We start from the raw sequence: 14,431 nt of genomic DNA, 5'->3' as shown, positions 1-14,431 counted from the left end.
GTCATCAGATCAAAAACATATGCCGTAGAAAAAAAAAATGTTAAAATGTGTGTGAAATCTTATGGGACTCAACTGCTAAGGTCATCAGTCCCTAAGCTTACACACTACTTAACCTAAATTATCCTAAGGACAAACACACACACCCGTGCCCGAGGGAGGACTCAAACCTCCGCCGGAATCAGTCGCACAGTCCATGGCTGCAGCGCCGTTGACCGCTCGGCTAATACCGCGCGGCGGACGTAGAAAAGACGTTCAAAAATGGAAAAGACGTTCAGAAATGGTTGAAATGGCTCTGAGCACTATGGGACTTAACATCTGAGGTCATCAGTCCCCTAGAACTTGGAACTAGTTAAACCTAACTAACCTAAGTACATCACACGCATCCATGCCCGAGGCAGGATTCGAACCTGCAACCGTAGCGGTCGCGCGGTTCCAGACTGAAGCACCTAGAATCGCTCGGACACAGCCTCCGGCAAACACCCGCTGCATGAAGCTGATTGCTATCGCATACTCCACATCCGGTGAAGCAATGAAACTAGATAAGTAGCAGTGTGTGAATAACATCTGGCTGCGTGTGTGCTAGTTGTAGAACATTCCATTGCTAAATAAGGAGCAAGCTATATTCAAGAAATGATGCCCCTCCGCCACCCCACCCCTCCTCCGTTTTCTTTCTCTCTCTCTCTCTCTCTCTCTCTCTCTCACACACACACACACACACACACACACACACACACACACACACACACACACACACTCACACAGAGCAGAGCAGGAATTCACGATGTTTATTAAAATATTCACCTGTGGTGATCTGACTGAAATGAATGGATTTTTTTCAAACTTTTTCCAAATTAACAGTTGACGGAAAAATATTCAGCAATTGTGCGAACTCCTTGTCACCAGTATTATACAAATCTTTTTAATACTGGACACCATAACCACAAATTTGTTGCATAAAGACGATATTTTCCACTTAGGCTGTAAATTTATTAAGACTTTAATTGCACCACTTGTTTAGACTTAAAATACCGTTACATTCATTATGGACTATGTCGCGAGAACTGCGACTGATCATTAAAGTGAAAAAATCTGCCTCATTAATAATGGTTTTATTTCATATGCTACGAATTTCTATGGTTACATCATCATCATTCTGGGGACGACATCTTTTACATAACTGTTCTCGGTTGGCAGTATCGGAGATTTCTTGCAGCAGCATGTCAGGTGACTAAGAGGTCACGACTTACGCTTTTAATAAGGAAATGAATCCACCACAACATGTCTGACGTGACGTGAAAGATAGTTTAAAGATATAATAGTTCTTCTCTATACGCTACATCAATTCGTAAATGATGTGGCTGATTCAGTTAGTTATTAACGACATAAACCGCGATCGAACCTCTCAGCCACCTCAAATGCTGGTGAAAGAAACCGGCTCTAAAATAGCTACGCAAACGAAGCATTTCACCTGGTGGTGGTGTAGCGCCTAGAACCGCTCGGCCACTTCGGCCGGCTACTTCTTTTCACAGTTTGCCCTGAGCAATACGAAATACATATAAATATGGCGGAGATATGAGATGATATTCTGTCGTTTTTGCAACATCTTTTGCCGCCTTGAAGTGCACCGACTATACGTCAAACCATTGCGAACGGAATAATTCGTAAACCATCGTCTGATTTCACTGCCGTTTTCATGTGGATGGTAGCTTGCTCTGGGTAAACACTAGAAAATGGGTTTTTCATCTGAAACCTGTTATATAACCAAGAAAAACAAATCAACTTACAGCCGAAGTGGAAAATGTCTTTCAACATTTTTAGCAGTCACAGTGCTCACCTGACTGACATTTTTTACTTGCATGCCAATTATTTGTATCGGCTAATCACGTTACTGGACCGACTCAGATCTTAATTAATCACCTAAGCAACACACAAAATTGCAGTCTGAAAGTATGTACGTGCCTTCGGGCTTTAGCTTTTCCATAACTTCCCTAAATAACGTTAAGGCATATCTCGTGATGTTTCCTTCTCCCATTCCTTGCTGCGCTCCGTCGACGAGATGTTAAACACTAAATCTTCCTTTTTAGGATGCCGCATCTCGGTAAAAATGGAACCCTTATAGGATCACTTTGTAGCCCGGACGTTAGTCTGTCTGTGTGTCCCACTGCTCAAACCCCACAAGTCGACAGTTACATCACGTGTAAACTGCTACGGTGCCTTGGCGACGCAAAAAAAGTGAAGATTCTAAGTCAATGCAATCAAAAGATTCAGACATCTTTATATCACATTTTGATGTTCGAGAACTATCAAAACCTACAGGGTACTTGCCTTTGACCTAGAGTCATAAAATTTGGCAAGAAGCAAGGTTTCACTGTAAACGTAAAGGAAAAAAAAACACGGAAACTGTTAATTTGTAAATACAGCAAACTGAAAAAACTTTTTCTTGCTTGTTATGAATGTCTATCTGTCCGTCCATTAAGACCCCATTGTTCTCAGGCACGGATTGTCGTATCAAGTTGCAATTTACGTCACACATTAAGGTCTATTGTCCTTCGGTGGAGTAAAAATGTTAATCTTCTAAGTTGACGCAGTCAAAAGATACGGCCATTTATACCACATATTACACTAGCGAACACTCATTGAAACCTATAGGCTACTTCCACTGGACGTAGAATCATCAAATCTCGCGAGATGGAAGGTATCATGGTGTAAGAAAAGGGAAAAAAATCATCAGAAAATTGTTAGTTTGTAATTATATCACACGAAAAAACATTATATTGTCCAGAATGAGATTTTCACTCTGCAGCGGAGCGTGCGCTGATATGAAACTTCCTGGCAGATTAAAACTGTGTGTCGGACCGAGACTCGAACTCTGGACCTTTGCCTTTCGCGGGCAAGTGCTCTTCCACCTTGCTCGCGAAAGGCAAAGGTTCCGAGTTCGAGTCTCGGTCCGGCACACAGTTTTAATCTGCCAGGAAGTTTCATTTCTTTTGTCATTTGTTATCCGGTTTCTGACTCGAAATTAAAACATTCTAGAAAGCCTTTGAATCCCTGGGACCGATATCTTGGCAGTATCAACGTCGACAACCCCAAAATGGTCGAACTCCTCTGTTCCCGGAATGGATGGAATGTCTATACACATATTTAAGTATACGGAAACCTCAGTGAGCGAGTTCAAGAGTCAATTTTTTTTATAGTAACTATATTATATAGTTCAGCGATGATGAACGTCTATAGATGTTTCATTTCGTTCCGAAAGACGGAATGGGGAGTTGCGAATTAGCCACGACTTCACGACTCCAGACAAACACCTATTACCAGCAACCGAACTGATGTGATTTCCTTCCGGGCTCCACTGAGTGCGATGTGGATACAGTATGAGTAAACTGATGTGTGTGATCCACAGATGTTAAGTTATCCGTTACGCAAAACACATGCTGAGGGAAGTGATTTCTTCCGCACTGGTGAACACGCAAGTCTGCAGCGGCAGCACCACTACCATCACCCACTCCACCGTCTGCGTGCACAGTGCCGGATCCACCACCGGAAGAGGAGGACAGTACCTTCTTGGTCATGAAGTTCTCGTAGGTGCCGTAGCCGCGTCCCATGGCGGCGTCCGGTGCTCCTAGAGCTGCTGGAAGGATGCGCTGCTGTTGCTCGCTGTACTGTCTTGGGGGCGCCTCGCCGCTGCTCTGGCGCAGAAAGAAGATGGCGGAGCGGGCGCGCCGCTGGAGAACCTGTTGGTTATATAAACGGAGTCAGTCACAAGACCTGGCCGGCGCGCTCACGTGCTCGCAATGGCCTGCCGTGGCCTCGCTTCGCCTAGCCTCTCGCGCTGACCAGGCCCTCGTCTTGAGTTCCGCAAATTAACCACACAGCAGCGGCGCACTAGCCCGTCCACCACACCCGCAAACAGCCCCTTGGGGACAAGCACTCGGGAGCTGCGGTCGCACGTGTCTAGTGCCGTACTTGTCAGTTCTCGCTCGGCTTAACAATTAGGGTACACGGAACACCATTACTAGAACCAGGAACAGCCATCTACGTTAGGTAGGAACCAAGTGCCCCTGCTCGTATGTGGTTCATGAAGAACGATTACAACTTTCCTGAGTCAGTAATCCTACATTCAAGTTGCATCTGATAGAAATAAGTTGCCCTTTGCTCTCTGCTCATTCAATCGAGCAGAACGAGAACACTTATATAATACAGGCAGTTACGTGATCAGTAACAAAAACAGATCTAGTGCTGCACTTGATAGTTCTTGTACGACTTAACAACTAGCGTAAACGAAATACCAGTACCAGGGAGCAAGGAGCGCCCTCTATGTTAGGGAGGAACTAAGTGACCATGATCGTATGATCGTTCATCAAGATCTCTTATAACTTTTTCTTAGTCATAAACCTACTTTGGTGAGTTACGTCAGATTGAAATAAGTTATACTTTGCCGTCCATACATTCAACTGAGCAAAACGAGTTCACTTATATAACACACTACTGGCCATTAAAATAGCTACACCAAGAAGAAATGCAGATGATAAACGGGTAATCATTTGACAAACATATTATGCTAGAACTGACATGTGATTACATTTTCACGCAATTTGGGTGCATAGATCCTGAGAAATCAGTACCCAGAACAACCACCTCTGGCCGTAATCACGACCTTGATACGCCTGGGCATTGAGTCAAACAGAGCTTGGATGGCGTGTACAGGTACAGCTGCCCATGCAGCTTCAACACGATACCACAGGTCATCAAGAGTAATGACTGGCGTATTGTGACGAGACAGTTGCTCGGCCACCATTGACCAGACGTTTCCAATTGGTGACAGATCTGGAGAATGTGCTGGCCAGGGCAACAGTCGAACATTTTCTGTATCCAGAAAGGCCCGTACAGAACCTGCAACAAGCGGTCGTGCATTATCTTGCTGAAATGTAGGGTTTCACAGGGCTCGAATTAAGGGTCGTAACCCATCTGAAATGTAACGTCCAATGTTCAAAGTGCCGTCAATGAGAACAAGAGGTGACCGAGACGTATAACCAGTGGCACCCCATACCATCATGCCGGGTGATACGCCAGTATGGCAATGACAAATATACGCTTCCAATGTGCGTTCACCGCGATGTCGCCAAACACGGATGCGACCATCATGATGCTGTAAACTGAACCTGGATTCATCCGATAAAATGACGTTTTGCCATTCGTGCACCCAGGTTCAGCGTTAGGTACACCATCGCAGGCGCTCCCGTCTGTGATGCTGCATCAAGGGTAACCACAGCCATGGTCTCCCAGCTGATAGTCCATGCTGCTGCAAACGTCTTCGAACTGTTCGTGCAAATGGTTGTTATCTTGCAAACGTCCCCATCTGTTGACTCAGGGATCCGTTACAGCCATGCGGATAAGATGCCTGTCATCTCGACTGCTAGTGATACGAGGCCGTTGGGATCCAGTACGGCGTTCCGTATTACCCTCCTAAACCCACCGATTCCATATTCTGCTAACAGTCATTGGATCTTGACCAACGCGAGCAGCAATGTCGCGATACGATATACTGAAATCGCGATAGGCTACAATCCAACCCTTATCAAAGTCGGAAACGTGATGGTACGCATTTCTCCTCCTTACACTAGGCATCACAACAACGTTTCACCAGGCAACATCGGTCAGCTGCTGTTTGTGTGTGAGAAATCGGTTGGAAACTTTCCTCATGTCAGCACTTTGTAGGGGTCGCCACCGGCGCCAACCTTGTGTGAATGCTCTGAAAAGCTAATTATTTGCATATCACAGAATCTTCTCCCTGTCGGTTAAATTTCGCGTCTGTAGCACGTCATCTTCGTGGTGTAGCAATTTTAATGGCTAGTAGTGTACAAGGACTTACGTGGTAACTAACAATAACAAATGCAGCGAATGAAGCAACGAAAGGGCATACAAACCTTTAAAAAGTCAGACTGACAGGAAATGCAAAATAGCTAAGCAGGAACGGCTAGAGGGTAAATATTATGATTTAGAAGCATATTTCACTAGGGCAAAGATAGAAATCGCCTACAAGAAAATTGGAGGCCTTTGGGGAAAAGAGAAGGATCTGTGTAAATATTAAGAGTGGAGATGGAAAACCAGTCCTAAGCAAAAAAGAAGGGGAAGCTCAAACGTAAAAGTACTATGTGGAGTGTGTATAAAACGGAGATGAACTTGAGGCAATATTATAGAATGGGAAGTGAACCTAGATGAAGATGAGATGCTGCGAGAAGAATTTGACAGAACTCTGAAAAATCTAAGTTGAAACAAAACCGCGGGAGTAAACGCTGTTCCGTCAGAAGTACTGATAACCTTGCGAGAGCCATCCATGACAAAACTCTTCCATCTTGAGTGCAAGATGTATTGGACAGACGAAATACCCTCAGACTTCAAGAAAAATGTAATAATTCTAATTTAAAAGAAAGCAATTGCTGACAGGTGTGAAAATACCGAACTAGCAGTTTAATGAGTCATGGTTGCAAAATACTAACACGAACTATTTTCAGAGGAATGGAGAAACTGGTATAAGCCGACCTCGGGAAGATCAGTTTGGATTCTGGAGAAATGTAAGAACAGGTAAGGCAATACTGACCCTACGACTTATATTAGACAGCAGGTTAAGGAAAGGCAAACCAATGTCCGTAGCGTTTTCATAATGTTGACTGGAATACTCTCTTTGAAATTCAGAGGCTATTTATAACTTGTACAGAAACAAGCAGGCAATTATAAGAGCCGACGGGCGTGAAAGGGAATCAGCGGTTGGGAAGGGAGTGAGAAAGGGTTGTAGCCTATTTCCTATGTTATTCAATCTGTACATTGAACAAGCAGTAAAGTAAACAAAAGAAAAATTTGTAGTAGGGATTAAAGTTCAGGGAGCAGAAATAAAAACTTTGAGGTTTGCCAATGACATCCTAATTCTGTTAGAGACAGCAAAGGAGATGGAAGAGCAGTTGAACGGAATGGACAGTGTCCTGAAAGGATAAGATGAACATCAGCAAGAGCAAAACGAGGATAATGGTATGTAGTCGAATTAAATCAGGTGATGGTGAGGGAATTAGATTAGGAACTGAGGCACTTAAAATAGTAGATGAGTTTTGCTATTTGGGCAGCAAAATAGCTGATGATAGCCGAAGTAGAGAGGCTATAAAATGTAGATTGGCAATGGCAAGAAAAGCACTTCTGAAGAAGCGAAATTTGTTAACATCGAATATAGGTTTAAGTGTTAGGAAGGCTTTACTGAATGTATTCGCCTGGAGTGTAGCCACGTACAGAAATGAAACATGGTTGAAGAACAGCTTGGAAAAAAAAAAAAAAAAAAAAAAAACAGGATATAAGCTTTCGAAAGTTAGTGCTACAGAAGAATGTTGAAGATTAGACGGATAGATCACGTAACTATTGAGGAGTTACTGAGTAGAATTAAGGAGATAATAAATTTGTGACACAACTAGACTAAAAGAAGGGATCAGTTGATAGGACACATTCTAACACATCATGAGATCACCACTTTAGTATTGCATGGACGTGGGAAAGGGGGGGGGGGAGTAAAAATCTTAGAGGGTGACGAGGAGATGGATACTTAAGCAGAATCAGAAGGATGTAGGTAACAGTAGTTATCCAGAGATGGAAAGAATCGCACAGGATAGAGTAGCATGGACAGCAGCATCAAACCAGTCTTCGGACTGAAGACAAAAATGTCAGTTCTCTCACGACTTACAATAACAGTTGCCGAAGGTGATATTTCGTGAGAAAGGAACCCAAGGAATTTCAAAGAGTGACGAAGAATTGGGGGATGAAATATTAACGTTCCTGCAAAATGAGTCAATGGTATCTGTGATACCGTGTAGCTCGACTCTACGGACAGTGTACACGAGGACTTCGATCACGACGATAATCACTTAACAAGTGAAAATGACACTGAGACAGGTATTGAGCCATGTAGTTAATCATCTTTGTCGGACAGGGAGCCACGGATCCCGCCTCCAGTGAAACGTAGTAAAGGGTAATCGTTGTCACGGAGCGGGTGCTTAACATAATTACGTATATGGAAGAATATCCGCAGCACAGTAAAAAAAAACTACTCTTAAAAGCTCTCGAATAAGTCCATAGCAACATGACAGTGTAGTGCATAAGAAAAACTACCTTTATTCTAGGACGCACAAGGCTCATTTGTTACAAATCTGGTGTTTGCGCGTTTCAAGGATGCTCGATAAAATTTGCAGGATGTGCTTGATTGTGATCTACTACGTGACGCACATCAAACTGCGAGAGACACTGATTACAGTGATTTTAAGGGAAGCAGTGGATGGGTGTATAACTTCAAACAGTGCTACAGTATTGGAAGACGTACAATAACGAAATTTCCAACAAAGCGTTAAGGGGGGTAGGACGTCAAATGGGCTGACTTGGAGCAGAGAGGCACCACAGGACATTTTAATTTCCACTGTCTATACTTTTACAAGTAAATTCATAAAACTTTGTCAGCATGACCAGGAAGGATTCAGGATTCACACTCGTAGCAGCGGAAGTTCAAAAATATAACAAAATAATTTTTTTTGCATGTGAAATATCATCATTTTTTCACTTACTATTGGCTGCATTTGTTGCTATAGGTACACTTTTCTTCATAAATAAGAGAGACTGTTCAATGAATTTTGCACAGCATACAACCCATACATACAGGTGTCTGAAACTCTAGAATATATTTATTTTATGAAAAAATGAATGAGCTGTTACGTTTTAAACTTTATGTTTAGAAAAAAATCAAATTTTGTAGTTCATTATCTTAATTTTTACCACAATTTTTAATAGATTTGGAAAATTCTAGAGTTTCATCACCTGTAAGTATGGTTTGTATGCTGTGCAAAATTCATCAAAGAATCTCTCTAACGTGTGAAGAAAAATGTACCTATAACAAATGCAGCCAACAGTAAGTGAAAAAATGATGAAATTTCATGTCTAAAAAAATTATTTTGTTATGTTTTTGCACTTCCACTGCTATGAGTGTGAATCCTGAATCCTTCCTGGTCATGCTGACAAAGTTTTATGAATTTATTTGTAAAAGTATAGACAGTAGAAAATTAAATGTCCTGTGGTGCCTCTCCTGCTCCAAGTCGGCCCGTTTGACGTCCTGCCCCCCCCCCCCCCCCCATTAACTTAACGTTCCACAGCAAATTGCAGAAACGGCCCGAAAATTTGTAGGTGAAGTAACAAACTTGTTCCATTGTTCACTAAGGAATTTTCTTCCAACTCCGCCCAATATGAAAGGAACTCAGGAAATTAGAGGTACCAAGTGAGTTGTATCAAGTTCAAGATCAACCAACATAAATGTCTTAACGCATTCGTATTCAATTATGTCGACTGGAGTATTATTTATTGTGCTGCGAGAAGTTTGAGGTGTTTTGCCCCTACGATTCTTTCTCGTGTGCATGATATTGGAAGGCCAGCAGGGAATATTTACGTCTCAGCAAGCAAGAGTAGAAACGTGGGCGTAAAAGAACTACACTTATGATACGGGCACTGCTTCTGGCCAGTAGCTGGTCAAAGTAACTTACTTTTGCTTGTTTCGTGGTCCTCGTATAACAATCATTCTCCTACATGGCGAACTATCCCTTCTGAAAGGTGCATGACATTACCGTTCATATTACCTGGAACCACTGGACAAATCCAGCGTCTCAGTGTTTTTTTCCGTGTCTATAAAACATTATCGGTCTATGTGAAGGATAGCCATTTTCACGATAAGCTCCACAATAGATTGTTTCGCATTCGGTGGCATGCCATCACATTCAATCAGTTCTCATCACCTTCTTACACCAGTATAACTCTGTGTGCATTCTTTTAGAGTTGATTCCTAGCTGAACGTCCTGCAGCCTTTGTAACTCCCAATGAGATCGCCTTCGACCTTGATGTTGTGAACCTTTGTGATCACTGTGGCGCACCATTTTCTGTTCTGTGTTTGCTGCGTCGTCCGAACATGACACAGCCAGGGCAAAAGCACCTCAGGTGCAAAGATGCGACTTGGTGCCAGTGCCATAGAAACTCGTGACTTAAATGAGTTCCACCAGCACAACGGGCGGCGCTGAGGATGAAGATATCGACTTCGCCTCGGCCAGTGAGCGGACGACAACGAGCAGAAGCCTACTCTGGAGATCGAAGAGCAGCTCTCGCCCACATGGTTCGAGATCATCGTCCAGGGCTGACTTAGACAGGGAACGTCGTTTAGTGAACTCTCAGAAGTGAACAGACATTTATTGTAAATTGCATTTGTTATGTAATGTGAAGATTACTACGATTATTTGCACTTAGCCATGGAGGGCCTCTTTGTGTTATATTACAAGCAGTGTTGCAGACATCCTTATTCAACTAATCGCAAAGATAAGTAAACCTTTTCAACTCATTTCTGTGACTTTGTTACTAATTTGCTGGAGTGATGTAGAACCTTCGTTCTCATATCCCTTTACCTGACCCTGGGGCATGGCTGTGTAATAGAGGCAGGGAGAAATTGTCTAAGCGGTGTACTGCACGAGAAACCTTTCCACGAGCTCACAAAGTCGGTCTACAGTAACAACAGTAGCGACTCGGCCTCCACAGCAGTAGCGGCGAGGTGTTTACAAAAGTGGCAACGAGGGTTCACAAAAGGGTTCGTGGAGCAAGTTAATAATTTTTTTCGAACATTTCCTGAACGCGATTACATTCATATTGCGAAGTGTAGTACATACATCCCACAGAAGGCTAAACTTTGCAGCTCTGGGCACTCATTTTCTGCCTCACACCTCATGCACATGGTGAGTCATTAGCTGCTAATATTTCACTTGTCATAACTGTTAACAAAACACTTTCAAATGATTCATAATAGTTACTAGATTGAACTAGCAACCTCATACTCAAAGGGTTCCCTGTCAGTCCACTTAGCCGGTATCCACGGCGCCCCACAGTGCAACGTAATTTGATTACGCAGCCGAGGCCGCGGGCTCCACTGCCCATGCAGGACCACGTGGAGGTCGGACTGTGTAGAGGTCTTCTGTCTTATCCTACGATACAGCTGTGATTACTTCTTGAAATTATAATACATTAAATTTCGATATGGAAAATTATGAAATATTAATTTTTAAGAACAGAGATAGAAAAGAATATAGGAAAGATTAGTGTTGGAGATAGTTGTCCCCTCACTGGTGCTGATCAGGGAGGTGGTCTGTGCTAATTACTTAGACTACTTTGCTACAATTTCTCTATGTTAATGTAACTTATTTGCAGGTATAACATGGAACCTGATACAATAACCGGTCGATCTACCCTACTTAATCCATTGACAGGTTTCTGTTCTACTTTATCTGTGTGTTGTTACGTATTTCTACATTTTGTGTCCTTTTTTGTGTTATTTTTCTCTCGTCAGTATACGTGTTGATTATCTAGATCATTGGTTTTACGATTTTTCTATGTTGATGTAATCGTATGTTTTAAATGACACCTGGTACAATAACTAGCCACGAACTGGCCTAGTTAATAGATACAGGTTTCTATTCTGATTTGTCTGTCTATTACTACTTCGTCATTTAGTGTCATGTATATGTCATGTACATGCTTCTGTTCATTTGTCTAGTCGTTGGTAGTAATGTCAAAGGAATCCGTTGTACTGAAGTCTTCATATTGGCTAACCCACACGCCTCAATGTCGTCTAACTCAATATCTCGTTTCTTTACAGGTAGTGCGTTCAATTTCGCGATTTGACCTATGTGTTTGTTCAATAGTTCCCATTTGTATGCGTCACTCAGTGTTTCTTGCAGCGTGTCTGCGGTAATTCCTTGTATGTTTCTAATTAAGTGGCCCTACCACTCACAATACAGAGCTAAATGTTCCAGAGAACCATATTTTCCACATTGGCAGTCGCCGCTGTCAGCAAGCGGAACGCGTTGCATATGCGCCAAATAAGGGTCGCACATAGATAGGAAGTGAAGCATGCCACGGCTGAGATAGGCGTTTTTCATTCGTAGCCGTTCCCTGATGTTGGGGGAAAAGGTGTACGGCCGACGACCCTTATCACCGCTGTTCCACTCTCGTTGCCAGATGTCCATCCGCCAGGAGTTTAGTTGCCGTATCTGCTCTATATTTTCTCCCGTAATTTCCCTGACGTTGTCGGATCTTCCCTTCTTCAGCCAGTAGGATGATGCAGCTCGATATTTGATGATTATATCTGCTAGAAATACGCCCAAAGCCATGTGCAGTGCCTCTACATAGGTGGCTCTGGATGCCCGTGGCAACCTAATGAAAGCAGTTCTCTATCCGCGGCGGCTCACAGTTACCGTGTTCATCGCGAGAACGAGTCTATATGTGCCGAAGCACTTGCCACGCATTGGTATACTCTGATGTACGTGACGGGTAGTCTGTCATCATATTTAAACGTGCTAATTTGTACACTTTTTTCGGCATTATTTGCAGTTAGTTTTATTTACTGTTGAAGTTACGAGGGCCGATTAATATGTAATGCAACACAGTTTTTTCTCGGCCAGTTTCGGTTCAAAAATGTAGAATCTGTCGTGAAACATCGTGGAATATTTCCGCTTCAGCTCCTATAGTTTCATGAAGTTCCAGTAGGTGGCTGCGCTATACGTAGCCTTCAAATGGTGGGTCTAACGGAGTTGCGTTCCAAGCAGAGAGCTGTCACTGAGTTTCTTTCGGCTGAAAACCAGAGTGTCGCAGATAATCATAGGCGCTTGTAGAGTGTCTACGGAGACCAGGTAGAGAACAAAAGCACGGTGAGTCGTTGGGCGAGGCGCCTGTTATAATTGGAACAAGGTCGCGCAAACCTGTCAGATTCCAGCGTGTCGGCCCACCGCACGCATTTATAACTGCTGCAGTGTTGGAACGTGCAGACACTCTCGTTCGAAGTGATCGACGGATCACAATAGGACACCTTCTCCGTGACGAGTCTGCGCTTCAATGGACTGTTCTTCCTCATCCACCCTTCAGCCCGGAACTCGCACCTCCGACTTCCACCTCTTTGGCCCAATAAGGATGGACTCTGCAGTAAGCTGTACATGGATGATAGGGAGGTTACTGATGCAGCACGACGTCGATGCCGACGTAGCGCAGTAGAGTGGCACAATGTGGACATACAGACCCTCCCAGTAGGATGATGTAAGGCCGACGCATTGAACGTCAATTATGTTGAAAAATAGGTTCAAAATGGCTCTGAGCACTATGGGACTTAACTTCTAAGGTCATCAGTCCCCTAGAACTTAGAACTACTTAAATGTAACTAACTTAAGGACTTCATACACATCCGTGCCCGAGGCAGGATTCGAACCTGCGACCGTAGCGATCGCGCGGTTCCAGACTGTAGCGCCTAGAACCGTTCGGCCATCCCGGCCGGCTGGAAAATAGGGTTTTGTAGCCAAAAGAGTGGGCAGTGATGTATTTGGAATCCTGAATAAGACCAACCTGTTTTCAGAAAAAAAGTATTACATTACTTACTAAACGCCCCTCGTATGTATGTCTTCAACATATACTCGCATACATGATGTGATTGTTTATCTTTTGATGTTTATGTTGTTTATTTTTACCGTTGGGTGTCTTTGTAGTGTGTCTTTCATTAACATATAAGCTGCTTTGTGTGCCACGATTGTTAATTTGTTGGTACTGAGCCACTGTTGTATAGCGTTCAGGATACCGCTGGCTTTGCCCTCTGCTGATACCAATATAGTCTACGATTCCGTCATCGCGATCGTCCACATCTGTTACTGCAGAAGGAGTTCAAAAGTGATATCCCAGAAGGCCGGACTGCAGTTCGAGCATTGGGGAGGGGGGAGGGGGGATCTCTTTGTAATCTTTTTGATTACTCTGCGGATGCCCGCCTGCCAATCTGCTACCTTGCTTTTACAATAGTCGATGAAACTATTGTGCAGGGCTGGCTTTCCTGATGTTCACGGAATCGTGCAAACAATGCAGGACACCAAAGATTACCAAAGGCGCCTGAAATGTCAATTAAAATTGCTATTGCATTAAATCAGGTGATGCTGAAGGAATTAGATTAGGAAATCAGACACTTCAAGTAGTAGATGAGTTTTGCTGTTGGGTGAGCAAAATAGCTGATGATGGCCGAAGTAGATAGGATATAGAATGTAGACTGGCTATGGCAAGGAAAGCGTTTCTGAAGAAGAGAAATTTGTTACATTGAGTATAGATTTAAGTTTCAGGAAATCCTTTCTGAATGTATATGTATGGAGTGTGGCTGTATACGGAAGTAAAAAATAGACGACAAATAGTTTAGATAAGAAGATAATGTAGTATTCTGAAAGGTGGTGCTACAGAAGAATGCTGAAGATTAGATGGGTAGGTCATGCAACTATTGAGGAGGTACTGAATAGAATTGGGGAGAAGACTTTGTGGAACAACTTGACTAGAAGAAGGGATCGGTTGGTAGGACTCG

At 43.2% G+C, this 14,431-nt stretch overlaps 1 protein-coding gene across 2 annotated transcripts in view; it reads right to left on the bottom strand.

Moving 5' to 3' along the window:
- LOC124796262 overlaps nt 1-14,431 on the bottom strand; it is a 197,457-nt gene that overhangs the window by 133,831 nt on the left and 49,195 nt on the right. For both annotated transcript variants that reach the window (XM_047260371.1, XM_047260372.1), the window contains exon 2: nt 3,561-3,734. In XM_047260371.1, the coding sequence (XP_047116327.1) occupies nt 3,561-3,605 (45 nt within the window). In that variant the 5' untranslated portion in view covers nt 3,606-3,734. The remainder of the gene's footprint in view (nt 1-3,560; nt 3,735-14,431) is intronic.

The sequence above is a fragment of the Schistocerca piceifrons genome, chromosome 4, assembly GCF_021461385.2.
Source record: "Schistocerca piceifrons isolate TAMUIC-IGC-003096 chromosome 4, iqSchPice1.1, whole genome shotgun sequence".
Taxonomy (NCBI): domain Eukaryota; kingdom Metazoa; phylum Arthropoda; class Insecta; order Orthoptera; family Acrididae; genus Schistocerca; species Schistocerca piceifrons.
Note: the sequence above shows the minus strand (reverse complement) of the source record. Positions and strands in the feature narration are given on the sequence as shown.